Source organism: Nicotiana tomentosiformis, chromosome 3, assembly GCF_000390325.3.
Source record: "Nicotiana tomentosiformis chromosome 3, ASM39032v3, whole genome shotgun sequence".
In the NCBI taxonomy this organism is placed as follows: Eukaryota; Viridiplantae; Streptophyta; class Magnoliopsida; order Solanales; family Solanaceae; genus Nicotiana; species Nicotiana tomentosiformis.
The window spans coordinates 38,472,057-38,491,194 of record NC_090814.1 but is presented as its reverse complement, the minus strand read 5'-3'; the positions used below and the strand labels follow the sequence as shown (position 1 = coordinate 38,491,194).

General features: G+C 36.0%; 1 protein-coding gene across 1 annotated transcript; it reads left to right on the top strand.

Moving 5' to 3' along the window:
- The first annotated feature begins 2,199 nt into the window (after positions 1–2,199).
- Positions 2,200–19,013, top strand: LOC104103222 (guanine nucleotide-binding protein subunit beta-2-like). Its single transcript, XM_009611113.4, has 6 exons — positions 2,200–2,412; positions 2,488–2,582; positions 16,825–17,249; positions 17,342–17,699; positions 18,371–18,484; positions 18,677–19,013. The coding sequence occupies exons 1-6, from the start codon at positions 2,298–2,300 to the stop codon at positions 18,710–18,712; spliced, it is 1,143 nt and encodes a 380-aa protein (XP_009609408.1). The 5' UTR covers positions 2,200–2,297; the 3' UTR covers positions 18,713–19,013.
- Positions 19,014–19,138: the final 125 nt, after the last annotated feature.

Here is a 19,138-nt window from a genome sequence, read left to right as displayed (position 1 = left end):
CTAAGAAATTACATAATTAACCCTGCGTGTTTGGCTTTCGTCCGCCCGTCCGCGGCCGCGGATTTGGACTGCCTCACTGCCTTGAGTTTGCGGACCAGTTCGCGGCCTACTCCGCGGCCGCGCACCTGGAGGGGTCGTTTCGCTTGCTTTTCTCGCTCCTTTTTGACCAGGCTAACCTTCGATTGCCCTTTCACATTCCATGTTGACTCCAAAACACTCGTTAGCTCCCTCCTAGCTCGGAGTAGCTCCTGCAAAGCATCAAATTCTTAATTAGAGCATTTTGTTATCTTTTAGCATTCAAATATCAATAAAGTGCGGCTAAATTAGAGTGTAAGTAGTGTCTAAATTGCATGAATATAGCCTACTATCAGGTTCGTAGGAACTACCTCCTCCACGATGGGGAAGCTTTCGTCCTCCTCAACCATGGGTTCCTCACCACCGGGAGGAATGGCTACCAATAAAGGGGTGGCATCAGAGACTCTATCAGAAGTATGAGGAAAATTTGACATCTTTTCGTAATAAAATATGTACAATGAAGTCAAAGAAAGAAAGTATCGACCAGGAAAGAAATCGGGGACTGAAACTGAAGGAGCTGTAGGAAATCGGAAACTGAGATCGGAGAAGAGGCTTAAAGAAGAACAAAGTGCATACAGAGTAGGAGATGCTAAAAGTTTCGATAATGAAGCCCCTCTCCTCTATTTATAGGGTTGGGTGGCACCTGAATCGAGGCAAAGAGCCGTCAATGGCACCAAAATCAAAGCGACAGAAGCACAGGAAACGACACACTGCATTAGGAAGACGCGTAATGATGACGCGCGTGGCCATTACGCCATCCTATGTCAGTCACGCCAACCACGACCCTGCTGACGATCGCCACCAGTTCGACCTCGGGCGATTCGATTCAATCATCACGACCAAATTTCCTCTGACTGGTTGTAGACAGAATTCGCTCATCGAGGACGTCCAAGAGCACAACCTCAATAAGCGGAGGGACTAACTGTATTGGTCAAAATTTGGACTGAACTTAATGACTACAAATGGACGGGACATGGTCGAGGTCAAAGCCGATCACGGCTCAATGGCGAGGAGTCACCTAAAGAAGGATTAGCGCCGAGGTCGAGTAAAGAACGTATGGAAGCAACAATTAGAATACGTTTTAGAATAGAGAGAAGGAATATTCCATTAGATATTTCTTCAATTGTACTTTTTAGGGTTTCTTAGAAATATCCCTATAAATAGGAAGAGATAAAGAACAAACAAGGATTTCACTTTTCTGATATTGTAAAGGGTTGACTACAAAGAATACACAAAAGCTTGTCTTGTCTACTTATTCCATTGCTCAATATACATCTTTTATTCACAAGATCCAAGGATTTCTTGTCCACCTTCATTTTCTATTATCCCACGTTGTTGTCAAGAAGGAGAATCATCCAAGTCATCTAACATTTGGGTGATAAATTCCTCCTTATTACATTTATTGCCATTATCTACATTTATTGCATGCTTTCATTACTACATTCATTAACAATCATTGAGCATTTGTAGTTGGCATTCAATATTATTAGATTCGGTCCTACATCATCAATATCTCTAAACTTCAGATCTAGTAGTTATTATATTTAACTAGAATTCTTAAGAAAAGGTTTAATATTTTTTTGGTAAAACACTTTCCTCTTATACCCACAATATTAATTACTCATTTCAAATTATTCTCTCAAATCCATTAAAAATATGCATCAATTAATATAGGTGATAAATTATACACTTCATTTATTATTTTTTAAGGAATGTGCAAAGTTCACAGAGAACAAATAAAAATGAACGGAGAGAGTATAATCTAAGTCATCCAACGTAGACTGACATATTGAGACAAAAAACTATTATCCGCACTTAATACTTACCAAATTAGTAAATAATTTAATCTTAAGTGTTTGCTGTGTGATTATATACCACTTAAATTATAATTAAGTAATAAATTTTTATATACAAACACATGTATTGTATTAATTTGATTGGTACAAACATAGTAAATATTTGAAACTACAATTTGCGTTGAAAAGGCTAAGTCCATGAAAAAAATTTATTCACTTTTATTTTTAGACCGAGCTTATGTGTAAAATATGTATAATCTGATTAATGTGTATTATCACTTAAATTTATAACTCATATACTATAACTTAAATAGCTAACTAAACCACCCACCACCACCAAACCACGCTGCAATAAAAATCTCTCCTCTCTCTCTCTCGCTCGCACTAATTCAAATGATGAATTTGATGGAAGTGAATGATTGAATAATGGTAAATATGTCAGTTACGGAGCTGAAAGAACGGCACATGGCCGCTAACCAAACTGTAAATACTCTCCGTGAACGTCTCAAGCAGAAGCGTCTCCATCTACTTGACACTGACGGTTGCTCCTTTTCTTCATGAATTGCATATATTTAACTAAACAGGAGATCTAATTTTTTATTTTTTATTTTGGAAGTTGCTGGGTATGCAAGGTCACAAGGTATAACTCCTGTCAGCTTTGGCCCGACGGATCTGGTTTGTTGTCGGATCCTGCAAGGACATTCCGGTAAGGTAGATATTTGTGCTTCTCTTCCTACACATTTACTCTACTGTTGCACCAAGGCTTGTATGTTGGAGCCAAACAACCTAAATTTTTAACTATTTATTGTGTTTGAAATTAAGCCTTAATGATTTTAGTTTAATCTGTTTTAGAAAATTACCAATTTGATCTCAGCAAGTTGCTCTCTTTGACCAACTGCTTCTAATAGGTTAACACTAACATGTATAGTGTATGTTTCGAAAGGATGGACTTACAGTTATGTATTGTTTGCTCCAATTCAGAGGTTGCCAACAAATTGCTGGCCTCGGTTTTCCTTTATATCGTTCTTCCATTTTATGATTTTCCTGATTCTATTGCCTAATAAGTTGTCACGGAATACGACATTATTAATTTTTTGCAGTCAAATCAGTAATTTCTGTTTCTTCATGAAAAATAGTAAATTTAGTGTAGTCGCTAGTTTGTGAAACCTTTTGTATTGTCTACACACTTGTTTATGCTGTGGTCTAAAGTCTTTCTTCATTATAGTGAAAATTTAATATGCATTTACTTTATGATCTACATGGAGTAAAGTTATATAGGAGCTCGATTTTTGTTTCTTTTTGAAACATAACATGGTGACAAATGGTGCATTTTTGTTTTAAGCATGTCTGGTCACGAGTTTATGACTCGGAACTGGGAAGAAAGAAACTTGTAGTTTTGATATGCTAGAGACACAATATTTTGGAAAAGGTTTGCTGTTATTTGTCCATAATATTTGCATCCAAAATATAAAATGTCTACAATGCCTTAACTAAATAAGCGGACTACAATGCCATAGCTAAATAAGCGGATAACTTCATATTTTCTCGCTACTTCTTTTTCTCTAAAAGTGAATATCTTTTCCAATGCAAAAAGTGATGACTGCAAAAATTGATCATTACATATCTAATACCTACTAAAAGTATTATATACTAGACAGCTGTACTAGTATTTAAGTGGCTTGTAATTCTCATAAATTTTCAACAAATACGATCAGAACCGTGGAAGAGGATGACAATTTGGTTAATGAGGAAGAAAATTCTATTTTTCAGATAAATTATTCTATTTTTTTTAGATGAAAGTGATGTCTCTAGTTGAATCCATGGCGTGACGTACTATAAATGAAGAGTGATTGTTTTTAGGCTCATCAAGGTGGGACACTAGAGATTTTAATGAGATGTAGGTTGGTGAAATTATAGAAGTATTAGAAGGTCCAAAAATTGGAATGACTTTTTCTAGTATAGACGAATTGTTTGATTTATACACGAAACAAGGAAACCAAAGGATTTAGTGTATTGAAATGATCAATATGTAAGATGTTGAGTCCACCAAGTACGTTTTTTCGTATGTCAGAGGTAAAAAACTTTACAACAAGTATAGTGAGAGGACTAAATGTATAGATAGAGTTAACGATGTGATAGATGGTGAAGTAAGGTGCCCTGTAAGCAAGGTAGTTGAAGTGCATTTGCATCCAATTAACCCTGACATGCCTTAGCTTATTGTTGACCATAGGAAAATGACAAAGGCATTGAATAGGATAATTGAAACAATTGACAGGTCAGTTATTAGAATTTGTGTGAGTGAGGTTTAGCATGGGGGTGTTGAGCGAATGGGATGCTTATCCGAGAACTAGAAATTTTATTCACAGTAACAGCTGAGGCTGTAGGAAGAATGCTAAGTCCATCCAAAAGCTTTTTTATGAAATGCAAGGAAAGGATAGGGCCTCCTTCATTTGATGGATGTAGACTCGGAAGTTAGATTGAAAAATGTTATTTGGATTCATCAGCAGGTAAAGGCTGCTTGTGGACCTTTATGATATAGTTAACTTTATTACCCCATACCTTGTGGACATGTATTGACTGCCATTTGCAACATTTATGAGTGTTAATCGCCTTTGTCCGTTAGTTTTTGGTGTGCGTTGATATAGCATAAAGACGTTGAAATATTTAGGTGGATTTTCTACTTGAATTTATGCTACGTGAGATATCCATCCAACTTGTATGTTGAGTGATCAATGCGAGAGCATATGAGCAAACAATAGGTCAACTTTTGCCTGACACTAGCCGTCGGTTTTGCCTATGACATATATATGTAAAGATGCCTACTAAGTTGAAAGGTGTTGCTGAATATAATATGTTGCAGCAAAGAATGAATTCAAAGCAAAGTATGGTTCACAGTAGAGGAATTTGAAAGAAGATGGGTCGAATTTACAGAAAGACATGATTTTTGAAAAGTAATAATTGGATGATCAAGTTGTATGGTGAACGAGAAAGTTGGGTACTTTTTAATCTCATAAATCTACTCTGTTGGGATGAGATCTACACAAGCAAGGGAATGCATTCCTTGTTTGATGGTTATGTGAATAGTAGAAGTACACTTTATAATTCTGTTGAATAGTAAGAGCTTGCAATTATAGCAAAATGTGACAATGGGATAAAGTTAAATAGAAGTCCAGATACACCAAAGTGAAATGTGATTTTGGGTTTTCGTGGGAAGAACAACTCCAATCCGCTCTTACACGAACATCTTTTTAAGATGGTCCAAAAGGAATCGGTGCGATTGTTGCAGTGTGATTTGTTTATTCCATTACACAAGAATGGGAGTGAGGTAGCTACACTGTTCGAGATGAATATTATTTACCGTTCGACTAGAAACAACTTTTTTGGGAATCAATTTGTATTCAAAGTTGAATACTGACCTAGAGGCAATATGTTCAGTGCACTTGCAAGATGTTTGGTTAATTGGTATTATAGGCTGCCACATAATGAAGGTGATGTCTCATAAAAGAGTGCACAAAGTGAATCCCATTACATATTGAGAAGATGATGAAATGATGTGTACCGTTATTTCTTGAAGATTTTTTTTACCGGAGGTTACCTATGTCACACCCCTTTTTACCTTTAAAAAGATAAAGTATTTTTCCAAAGTCAAAAGGTTTTCAATTTGAAAGTAACACAAAGATGTTTCCAAAAGGGATTTTCTCGGAGTCTCCATCTAATAATGGAGTTTTGTGCGGTAGGTCACCTTAAAACAAGTTTAAAAGCATTTTCCTTTGAAAACCAAAATAACTCCATTTACTTGTTCGCAAAAGAGGATTTTAGGCAAGGAGATTCTTTTGACGGGGGACCCCCAAGTTCCATGGAAAACATGGTTGCTTACTTGATCAAGTTGGCTTTTGAAAACACTTTATATTGAGACCACACACACATTTGCTGACCCTGCTCGGGAGAATGGTAACCGTTGGATTGGGAGGCTTGGATTAAATTTAAGATATTGATTGGTTGGTAAGTTGATGGGTTTTGGGCTCTTGGGTCAGACAGGTCAGGTGGCTTTTGGGCTCAGGTTGAGGTATCCGAAGTTTGACTTGGCTTGGTAGGAAATTTGATTCAAAACAAGACCTAACATTAGCTAGCCCAAAAATCTCTCTAAAATAAAATAAAATACTACTAAAAATACTAATTAATTCTAGTTAAATCTTTTCGACGAATTTAACATCAATCACATCCAATGAATTTCCATCTACCAAAAGTTTTCCTCCAAATTAAGAGAATTATGAAATTCGGTAAATATATTTTGAGCCTAATATTACTCACTGAAACTACAATTAAACAAATGTAATAACTTAGATATTAAGAATACTTAGTATAGTGAAACATTTAACATAATGTATATGGTTCACGTATTATTATTAAATTTTTTTAACAAAAGAAAAGAATGCTTAGAATTAGTCATTCTTGTTTTGTACCTTGTAATACTTCAGTATTTTCACATACCTATATCTCATTAACACGTCCCGTTCCCCCATCTTGATGATCCTCAAAGAAATCATTCTCTTTTCATAGATCGTCATGTCATTGACTCCATTAGAGACATTATTTTCGTATGAAAGATTGAATTTTCTTCCTCATTCACAAGACTATCATCCTCGAAGAACCAAACACGTCATGTGAAGTTTCTCTGACATTAATGTCATGGCTGAGATATTGAGTTCCTTCTTCATTAACTTGTTCCATGGTTCTGACCATGTTTGTTGAAATTATTTGAGTATTCCAAGCCACTTAAATTTTAGTATGACTGTATGGACTTATATATAATAGTCCGCATAATTACCTTTAGTAGCTATTAGATATTAATGATCATGTTTCGTCGCTATCATTTTTTGCATCGGAACATGTGGAGCTAACTTTTGGAGTGAAAGAAGTAACGGGACAGGATGAAGTTACCTGCTTATTTAGTCAAGCAAGCAGACATTATCAGAGTTTGGACGTTTTGGACTCAATGGTTTGGAAAATAACAGCACCCTTGAAATAGCTTCTCTGAAAATAGACCCTGCCTTTGTAGAGGTAGGGGTCATTTGGCAGAATTATATATTTCCTTTCTCGAGCATAAATGGTCATGTCTTCTTTCTCATCGGTTGTTTCCTTGTTCTACACGTCATTTTGCTCATTAACCTTTATCTCATGTCCTTTCCATTAGGTTTAACTTTTTTGTTTCTCTTTCTATTTTATGATGACTAGAATCCTTGTATCTTCTTTTTTCATCTGTTATTATCATTGTTCGGAAGATATCTCATCTTCTGGATAAAGCGTGTTCATCTTCCTGGTAAAGCTAATTGGCACGTCCTGTTAGGCAAGATTGATTGTTCAATCATAAGGTGCCACCGTTCTCTTCCTATTCTTGCTTGTTCATTCTTTTGTTGTGAGCTTGATAAAGGCTACTGTTTAGGAATTTCTCTTATGTAAAGTTTCAATTGTTCATGAAAATTATTTTTGAGCAGATCTGTTGATACGAATTGATGTGCAGAAATTAAAGAAACTAAGATTAAAGGATAGAAATTAAGACTAGACCGATATAAGGTGCAGTGTCAAACAATTGATATAATCATTTACTCAACAATTACAAGACTTATAGCACCTAATCTATAGGATTTCCCTCAAGACGAATTATACACCTTAAAGAGTTAGATCAACAAGTAGAAAATACCTAAGTTGCGCGGACTCTTCGATTTTGGTGCCGTCCCTGTCCTGATACGGGACGGATACCGATACCGGGACGGGATACGTCTCGGATACGGTCAACTGACTTCGGACACTTTGACCGGAGTCCATCGACAAATTTGGGAGAAAAATTGAGATTTTGATTTCTCAAAATCAAAAATAAAACAGATTTAGAACAATGAAAGAATAATGTCCATCTTGGAGAATGAAAGATTGTGTTGTACAATATTCATGTAAGTTTTTCACAGAATATTTCTCAAAATTTACAATATTTTTATAGCTCTATTTTGTATTAGTCGAATCCCCGCACCCGTATCCATATCCGGATCCACACCCCTGAATCTTAAATTTTAGATTTTGCCGAATCCGATACTCGGATCCGTCCCCGTATCGAATATTCGCACCCGAGTCCGAGCAACTTAGGGAAATACAAGTTCCTCATGATTCATCAACATTCTTCAATATTCAAAAGAAGTGACCTCATCCTATTCTATTTATACTAGGTCTAAAGGAAAGACATAAGTACCCCTAAATGGGCCAAACTACTATACGCCAAAGGGAAAATTTGTAGCCGAAGTATCCAATCATTGACAATCATGGCCTAAGTCACGTGATTGCGCATAAGCTCCCCATGGTGGCTCATGATGACGACGATCATTAGATTGATCCATGGACACGGTGGCATGGGCTCGGACCGTTGGCACGGTCCATGTGACCACCCTCTTGTGCTCTTTGAACCGTTGGCAATAGATCAGTTGGCACGGGCGGAACCGTTATGGCTTGAACCATTGACACGGCCCTTCTCACTCCCCTTGGACCGCATTCTGGAAATGGACACAGTTGGACCGTGTCCCTCAACCATGGCCACGGGAGGGGTGGGGGGAGGGAGGCGGCGTGTAGCTCCTCCTTAGGAATCACCCTAAAAACATTGTAGGTCTTCAGGGCACCTCCAACTTCATCTTCCAAAGCTTTCCACCTCCAACCCATTGTAGGGTCTTGATGCTTGTGGTGATGTTTCGGAGGAGTCCGGAACCAAAATGTTGCAAATTTTGACCCAAGAGACCAAAATAGGTGAAAAAAAGTTTTGAGGACAATTTTATGTATAATGCATATAAAACATGCGCTATACCTTAAAGGCCAGTTATCCCGTTAAGGTATAGCGCATGTTTTAAATGTGTTATACTCGATATTTTGAAACCTGTAGTATAGCGTGCACATATTTCATGCTCAATAGTTGAACCTAAAAAGTCGGTCAGGTATAGGAACTATACATAAATAAAATAAGCCCCTTCTTCTTCCCCGACAGAACCTCTCTTGGTCCCCTCTTCTATTTTCTAATCTTCCATTGGAGCCCACCTTCTCCCCCAAAAATCACGTGTCGCTATTATATTACAGAAAAAACACTAGATTCAAGGTTAGCTCCTGGTGTAGAACTCGATTTGGTAGAAAAGGCAGCATATATTCACCGTTCAAAAACTTAAAAAAAAGGTGGATATACTCTTTTCGTACAAAATTGTTTATATTTTGTGTAATTCGTTTTTATTAATAAATTCATAAAAATTAACTAAACACGCACCAAATCATGACATAAATTAATAAAAACGAGTTACACAAAAATATAAACAATTTATATGAAAAGAGTTCATCGAAATACCTTTTTTTGAAGTGTTTGAACAATGAATATACGCGCTTTTTCTACCAAATGGAGAACAAATCGAGTTCTACAGCATGAGCTAACCTTGAATCTTGTGTTTGTTCCGTAATATAATAGTGACACGTGATTTTTGGGGGAGAAGATGGGCTCCAATGAAAGATTAGAAAATAGAAGGGGGGACCGAGAGAAGTTCTGTCGAGGAAAAAAAAAGGGCTTATTTTATTTATGTATAGCGCATGTAATACATACACTATACCTGACCGACTCTTTAGGTTCAGCTATATGCGCTATACTACAGGTTTAAAAATATTGAGTATAGCGCATGTATTTACATGCGCTATACGTTAACGGGGTAACTGGCCGTTAATGTATAGCACAGGTTTTACATGTGTTGCACATAAAATTGTCCTTTGTGTTTTTTTCCACCTATTTTTGTCTCTTGAGTCAAAATTTGCAACCTTTTGGTTCCGGACTGATAACAACACGATAGGGGTCCAAGAATTACTAAAGAAAATCAAGAAACATGCAGAAGCTAAAAGAAAATAAAGAAACAAAAAAACAACGGAAAATTAAAGATAGATTGAATTCAAGAAACTCTTTCTTGAATTCAAGAAGTCTATTCTTGAAGTTGAATCCTAACAACAACAATTAGCTAACAAATAACTAATCGCCTTTGGTAGAGAATTAAAAACAAGAGATAGATTGTGAAACCCGATCCTTTAGAATAACAAGAACAACAATAAGCCTAAACTTATCACCTTTCTTGAATACCTAGAAGTTATCTAAGATTTCGAAAGAGTTTAATCTTACCACCTTAAGTTGAGTCTTGAAGGTTGAAGAATAAATGCAAGAGTAGCCACACACAAGAGTGCAAGAAAAATCTCACAATTTTTATTGATATTGTCTATAATAATCTAAAAATCTATAAACAAAGAAGACACCCCTTTATATAGAGAGGGGGTCACGAAATTACTACCTAAAAACAAGGAAATAAAGTCTTAAACTACTTTGGACAACAAGTCCAAATACCTTAGGAAAAGGAAAAACACTAGGAAACAAAAACCAAGTCAATCTTGGAAAGTAACTCCAACAATTTTAGGCAAAGGAAAACATAACCTTAATTACCTAGGAAAGCAATAAATCTAGTACCAAAATATATGAAAATAAGTTAAAACCAATCTTGGATAGAATCTTGAAAGTCCCAAACCAATCATGGATAGGATCTTGGAAATCTTGAAGGCAACTTGCAAGCAACTTGGCACCAACTTCTATCACGCCTATTGAACCTTTCTTGGGCAGCAAGTAAGTCCTTTTTATGTTATAAAAAAGTGGCTTCATGTAGGACTTATTGGGCTGCAAGTTTGGACATATTTTTAGGTGCCAAATAGGTCCAATAGTGGCCTGATTTAGACCTTCTTCAGAGGATGTCTCTTGGGATCTAATCCACTTTTTCTTGGACATGAATTTGGACTATAAAATAATTATAATACCTAGACAACTCATATCCTTTTATCCTTGAGCTCTCCCACTTGATAACAACACGATAGGAGTCCAAGAATTACTAAAGAAAATCAAGAAACGTGCGGAAGCTAAAAGAAAATAAAGAAACAAAAAAAACAACGGAAAATTAAAGATAGATTGAATTCAAGAAAGAGTTTCTTGAATTCAAGAAGTCTATTCTTGAAGTTGAATCCTAACAACAACAATTAGCTAACAAATAACTAATTGCCTTTGGTAGAGAATTAAAAATAAGAGATAGATTGTGAAACCCGACCCTTTAGAATAACAAGAACAACAATAAGCCTAAACTTATCACCTTTCTTGAATACCTAGAAGTGATCTAAGATTTCGAAAGAGTTTAATCTTACCACCTTAAGTTGAGTCTTGAAGGTTGAAGAATAAATGCAAGAGTAGCCACACACAAGAGTGCAAGAAAAATCTCATAATTTTTATTGATATTTATAATTGATACTTGGCTATATCATAAGAGTGTCTTATTTGATACATGTGGCAGAGATACTTGTGTTAAATGGATGCATGACCAATATTTTGTAATTTCTTTGGCATGCACAAGTTTAGACTACCTTATAGACAAGATCGCATTGCAAATTTCATTACATAGTGCATCTAAGAGAAATTTTTATTGGACAACTCTAAGTAGGCATAAATTTTATTGGGATGATGATGTCCATATGCTTTATAAAGGAGTATTTACACCTATTAGGCTTAATTGGGTTAAGTGGACACATGGTCACTATCTTGTTTTATTCTTACCATTTTTTCAGATTAGTGGATACCATTTACTAGTGCGTGACTTCTTTTTCTTGCAAGGTCGAAATTCGAGGCAAGTAAGTCCTTTTTATGTTATAAAAACGTGGCTTCATGTAGGACTTATTGGGCTGCAAGTTTGGACATATTTTTAGGTGCCAAATAGGTCCAATAGTGGCCTGATTTGGACCTTCTTCAGAGGATGTCTCTTGGGATCTAATCCACTTTTTCTTGGACATGAATTTGGACTATAAAATAATTATAATACCTAGACAACTCATATCCTTTATCCTTGAGCTCTCCATCCCAATTAACAACTTCTTTATTTGCACTTGAAGTCTAATGACCTTGTTTTGCAACTCTTTAGCTTGACATCTAGTTAAAGGCCCTCTTTGAGATTCCAAAGCTTCATTCTTGTCCTTTAATAGATTTGAGCTTCCTAGGATGCTATCATTCCCCTCTTCTTGAAAAACATTCGTCCTCGAATTTCGACCTTGCAAGAAAAAGAAGTCACGCACTAGTAAATGGCATCCACTAATCTGAAAAAATGGTAAGAATAAAACAAGATAGTGACCATGTGGCCACTTAACCCAATTAAGCCTAATAGGTGTAAATACTCCTTTATAAAGCATATGGACATCATCATCCCAATAAAATTTATGCCTACTTAGAGTTGTCCAATAAAAACCTCTCTTAGATACACTATGTAATGAAATTTGCAATGCGATCTTGTCAATAAGGTAGTCTAAACATGTGCATGCCAAAGAAATTACAAAATATTGGTCATGCATCCATTTAACACAAGTATCTCTGCCACATGTATCAAATAAGACACTCTTATGATATAGCCAAGTATCAATTATAAATCCCATGGATGCTTCTACATGTAAGTTATTCAAAGAAGCACATAAATTCTCAGAAAGGTCAGAAGAACCCATAAATTTCAATACATTCAAGCTCATGATTATAACTTTCCCCAATAATATTCGCAACATCAATGGATTCTACATGATTGCTGAAACTGTTACCGAAAGAGTTATAGATAGGTTCATGAAAGAGTATTTGATCACTAACGTCACAATAATCATGCATATCCTCTTTACTAGTAGCAAACACTTTTATAGGCTCACAATCAACATGACTAGAGGAATGACTTCCCATCAAACAACAAAACTCACATTCTAGCAATTTATCACATGAAAACTCATTAGACACTTAATATAAGAGAAGAAAGAACATTTAACTCATTAGCAAGCCTCTTCTCATAAATTTCATGCCTCTTTCCACCAAGTTGGAATGCATAATCATCTATGTCATACTCAATTTCAAAAGGAAGCAAATTACTCTTGCACTTTAACTTAGATATTACAGTTAATGACTTGATATGCATCAAAATATCATCATCCACAAAAATTATAAAGTCACCAACATAAGAAATAAGAGTATAGTTCATTACCTCCAAAAATACCTTAGCTGTTCTAGAAAGGCCAAGAATGTGAATGAACCAATTATACATACCATACTTGGACTTATTTACTAATGGAACAACATCACCTTTTATTCTCTTATGCAATGGCTCTAACTTAGCAATGTCTTTAGGGAACTCCATGTTATAAACCTGTAAATAAGGATCAAAATAGTCAAAAGGTTCAACAACAAAGAAATTAACCAAGCTTTTATCTTCCACCATCCAACAAGAATTGATTTCGCTAAATTCATGTTGGAATCCGATTGGATCCTTTGCTACCATCTCTTGTGCCTCACCTCCCCTTTCAAAAGGTCTTTCTACATATGGTTGCACAAAATCACAAGAACTAAAACAAGAAAGATTTAATAGGTTAGGAAGTAAAGAAAATATTTTCTTGCTTACACTCTCTTTGGCTTTTATCACAAGACTAATTTTCCTCACCCTTAGCCTCTTTTCTCTCACTAATGTTTTTTCCTTTTTCTTTACTCAAACCCTTTTATTTTTCTCTCTCTACCTTAAAACTTTTCTTATCTCATTGCCTTCTCTCTTTTCTTTTCCCTCAAGCTCACTCTTTTTTTCAATTGACATCCCATTCTCTTCACTCAATACAACCTCTCCTTTTTCCTCTGTTGGGATGTCAACCTGCACTCCCTTACTCCTCTCATTCTTTTCTCTCTCATATTTTTCCATATTCTCTTTAACAGTCTTTTCATCTTCATAAATTTGTGAGGGAGAGTCAAAGGTCCAAGAATAAGTTTCTTCCCGTTAATCTCAAAAGAGTATCTATTTTTTTCATATTATATGAAGCTCTTCTATAGGCATACCATGGCTTTCCCAACAAGATATGATAATTATTCATGGGAATCACATCACACCAGATCGCATCCTCATACCTTCCAATAGAGAATAGTAATAACACTCTTTTATCTACCTTTGCTCCTCTCAACATGTAGGGTTCAATATGCTCAACACAAGGCAAGTTCAATTTTTCAACCATATAAGTGCTAATTGAGTTATAGCCAAACTCTTTGTCAATTTTAAGGGCACAAATCGCAGACATCACTTTAGCTCTTGTTTGAAAAATAATTTTACCATTGTCTTCCTTCCATTCGGTATATTGTAAGTTCGACTTTTCAAGTTGGTGAGTCATAGCTCGCCTCCTTTCACTATAACTACCTGTTTGAAACATCTTGAACAAAGATTAGAAGAATTATGTATCTCTCAAACTTTGCCTTTTTCCACTCAAAGCAACTCTTGGTCATTAAACTTTAGATTTATTAATAAATCTTACTAGTCACAACCCTTAGTGATAAGAATGTGGAGTTAGAAAAAGAATAGAAAAGTGAAGGACCAAACCTTGGAAGAATAGGAATTGGTTATGTAGAAAAAATAAGGAAAGAATTTAGGAAACCCAAAACCCACAAGAATAAGGAAAGAAGTTACCTTAATCTTCAAGAACTAGGATCCCCTCTTCTTGTTTCCTTTCTTGACTTGGAAACCAAATAACACTTGAATTCTACAAATAATAATGAGCCATAATGCTTTTCTTTTGGCTGATTTTCGTTTTTTTTTTTGTTTGTTTTGTTTTGCTCAAAAACCTCCCAAGATTATCAAGATTGAAATCTTGATTAGCCTATGCTCTGATACCACTTGATAACAACACGATAGGGGTCCAAGAATTACTAAAGAAAATCAAGAAACGTGCGGAAGCTAAAAGAAAATAAAGAAACAAAAAAACAACGGAAAATTAAAGATAGATTGAATTCAAGAAAGAGTTTCTTGAATTCAAGAAGTCTATTCTTGAAGTTGAATCTTAACAACAACAATTAGCTAACAAAGAACTAATCGCCTTTGGTAGAGAATTAAAAACAAGAGATAGATTGTGAAACCCGACCCTTTAGAATAACAAGAACAACAATAAGCCTAAACTTATCACCTTTCTTGAATACCTAGAAGTGATCTAAGATTTCGAAAGAGTTTAATCTTACCACCTTAAGTTGAGTCTTGAAGGTTGAAGAATAAATCCAAGAGTAGCCACACACAAGAGTGCAAGAAAAATCTCACAATTTTTATTGATATTGTCTATAATAATCTAAAATCTAAAAACAAAGAAGACACCCCTTTATATAGAGAGGGGGTCACGAAATTCCTACCTAAAAACAAGGAAATAAAGTCCTAAACTACTTTGGACAACAAGTCCAAATACCTTAGGAAAAGGAAAAACACTAGGAAACAAAAACCAAGTCAATCTTGAAAAGTAACTCCAACAATCTTAGGAAAAGGAAAACATAACCTTAATTACCTAGGAAAGCAATAAATCTAGTACCAAAATATATGGAAATAAGTTAAAACCAATCTTGGATAGAATCTTGAAAGTCCCAAACCAATCATGGATAGGATCTTGGAAATCTTGAAGGCAACTTGCAAGCAACTTGGCACCAACTTGTACCCAACTTTTATCACGCCTATTGAACCTTTCTTGGGCATAAAAACGTGGCTTCATGTAGGACTTATTGGGCTGCAAGTTTGGACATATTTTTAGGTGCCAAATAGGTCCAATAGTGGCCTGATTTGGACATTCTTCAGAGGATGTCTCTTGGGATCTAATCCACTTTTTCTTGGACATGAATTTGGACTATAAAATAATTATAATACCTAGACAACTCATATCCTTTTATCCTTGAGCTCTCCATCCCAATTAACAACTTCTTTATTTGCACTTGAAGTCTAATGACCTTGTTTTGCAACTCTTTAGCTTGACATCTTGTTAAAGGCCCTCTTTGAGATTCCAAAGCTTCATTCTTGTCCTTCAATAGATTTGAGCTTCCTAGGATGCTATCACGGACTCCCTCAGTGGCGTATCTTCTATGAAGTGCTTGATTAAAGTTCTCAAAGGAAGACATTGACTTAGCAACTGAGAAGACTACATACAGGATAGAGGAGTTCTTTTTTTGGGGAGAGAGAGAGAGAGTTCTTAGTATAACTAGTCTGCATTAACTATTCTGTTGATGACTAGAAGGGTGCTTTTGGAAGAGTCCGGGTATTTGCAGCGTCCTTTTGGGTGCCTCTAATAGTTATTTGTCGTGTGACTTAAGATGATGCAGCGCAAGTTGTTGACATCATAGGTTAGCTTGAACTTTAAATAGATGCACAAGTACTGTTGGTTCTTGTTAACCAAAAAGTTTTCAGTTATCATAAACAACAGGGTGGAAGAGAAGGCAAACAACACGAAGAAGAAGAGAGAGAAATGGGAAAAAATTGGCGGTGAAAAAAGTTGGAGAATCAATTGCATTGGGTTTGTTGTTGTTGTTGTCAAATCCTTGAGACCATGACAAGTGATACAGTGCAATTGAAACTACACAATTTTGGAAAAGTCTTATTCATTAATAATTTGCTTCAACTTAGGGTAAATTGTACTTCCATCTTAAAAAAAAAAATTACTTGTACTTAATGAATTGATAAAACCGGGTTAGCAGGCTAACTTCGGGCCACATTTGAAGGGACCTTATAATTATAGATAACTAACAAAAAAACCTCATGAAAAAATATACCCAAAAAAAGTATTAACCAGACTGGTGAAGAATACTTTTACACCATTATGCTTGCTCCTGAGTGTGATTATAAAATTTTAGAAATCTAATTGATGTATCTTCATCATATTTCGGATTTTGCCTGTGCTTTTTAATTACTGATTCACTGGTTCACAATTTATGTGAAGTGATGCGAGGGTATTGATAAAAGTTGAAGGGGCAGTACTTTGACTAGAATTTTTGTCTTTTTGGATCCTAGGATGTATACTAACTAAACATGGTTTTGCATGACTAAACTTCTTAAAAAACTTTTGGCAGGTATATTCACTGGACTGGACTCCAGAAAAAAATCGTATTGTGAGTGCATCCCAAGATGGCAGATTAATAGTATGGAATGCTCTGACCAGCCAGAAAACCCATGCAATTAAGCTTCCATGTGCTTGGGTCATGACCTGCGCCTTCTCTCCCATTGGGCAATCTGTTGCCTGTGGCGGACTTGATAGTGTCTGCTCTATCTTCAATTTGAATTCACCTACTGACAAGGAGGGGAACCTTCCGTTATCAAGAATGCTTAGTGGGCACAAGGGGTACGTGTCGGCATGTCAGTATGTTCCAGATGAGGATGGTCACGTGATAACTGGTTCTGGTGATCAAACATGTATTCTGTGGGATATAACCACTGGCCTAAGAACTTCTGTCTTTGGTGGTGATTTTCAGTCTGGGCACAGTGCTGATGTATTAAGGTAAGTTGGTGACCTATAGAGTGTTATGCAATAATAATTATGTTTTCTTGAAGTTTGTCAACATCATTTTTCATTTCTTTTCATTCGATCAGCGTCTCAATCAATGCATCAAATCCAAAGCTGTTTGTGTCTGGATCCTGTGATACAACTGCCCGTCTGTGGGACACCCGTGTTGCTAGTCGAGCACAGCGAACATTCTATGGTCATGAGGGAGATGTTAATACTGTAAAGTTCTTCCCTGATGGTAATAGATTTGGGACTGGTTCAAATGATGGAACTTGCCGATTGTTTGACATTAGAACTGGACACCAGCTGCAAGTGTACTACCAACCGCATGGTGATGGCGATATCCCACATGTCACTTCCATTGCATTTTCTATCTCTGGTCGGCTTCTGTTTGCTGGGTACTCGAATGGTGACTGTTACATGTGGGACACACTATTAGCAAAGGTAAAGCAGAGTTGCATTTTGTTTTCACTGCTTATGAGTTGGGGTTAAAGCTCAGTCATGACTGTACGCTTACATTAGGTTCAAAATTTTCCAGGAGTTATTTAAATCCGTCTGGAGGTGTGTATGTTAGTAGCAACTAGAGAGAACCTTAAGTATTTAGAGACTCCCAAGTTATTGACTATAGCCTATAGGAATGAAATGGTACGATGGAGCTAAATGAATAGTGAGGATGATATAACATACCTCAACTAGCTTGGGGGTGAGGTACAGTAGTTTCTTTGTTGCTTATGCATTGTTCGTCTGAAATATTCATCTACCATCATCACAATTTCAATTCCAGTTGGGATACCAAGTCTGGTGTTTAAGTGAAGGGTAGAGAGGCGGGTCTATAATCCACCAATCTTTGAAGCTGGAGTCAGCATATCTCTCGGTTGTTAAAAAGAATATATTCTACCGTTGGTGAACTTATTGTTGGAAGAGATTATGAGATGATTCTTGTTCTAAGTTCCCATTGGTTTTTAAACAATATTCAACTAATTGTTGTGTTCTGCTGAGAGCTATGACTGTACTTGCTGTAGTCTGATGGTTTGTGTATGTTTATGTTGCTATAATCTTAGTTCTTCCTTAATTCACATCAACCTTATGTTTGCATTTGCTGTTTCAAATACTAGATGGTTTTAAATTTGGGATCACTTCAAAACTCTCATGAAGGTCGGATTAGTTGTCTTGGGTTGTCAGCTGATGGAAGTGCCTTATGTACAGGAAGTTGGGATACAAACCTGAAGGTAAGTTTTTGATGTTTTCTTACAAGGATGAGTGTTAATTATGCAACCAAAAAGGTTATCAAGTATTATTTTTTGTGATAATAAGTTTCATTCATTGCCATGTTGATCATTTCCCATGTATTCTTCTGCTCTCTGCGATCTTAGACCTGTGTGAGTGAAAAGATATGTTAATCTTTCATTTTCCGCTGGCAGATTTGGGCATTCGGAGGTCACAGAACAGTGATCTGAGTGATGAAACGCGCTACCTCTTTCCCTTTTCTGTCTCATTTTCAGGGACTGCCCGGCATATGGTCGTGTTTTCTTGGGATGGTCTTCACTTGTAGATCTCTTTGTATTTCAGCTAATGTTGTGGTTAGAAAATTGTAAATTTTACTCCGAGGAGCATGCTCTCATAAAACAACTTGAGTACAATCACAAGGCAGATTTTTTACTTCTTCATAGTTAGGTCCGTACCTTTGGGAATACCTTTACTTGGTGATCTTCCTTATTTAACTTCAATATATAGATACTCAAATCTAAGCTTTCAAAAGGATTTTATGTGTAAATATTTTTAGCTATCAGTGAAAATATTTTTAGCTATCAGTGAATTATAACATCAGCAGATTTTCTCTCTTATTTTCAAGTTATTAATTTCTTTTATTATAGACAGTAATC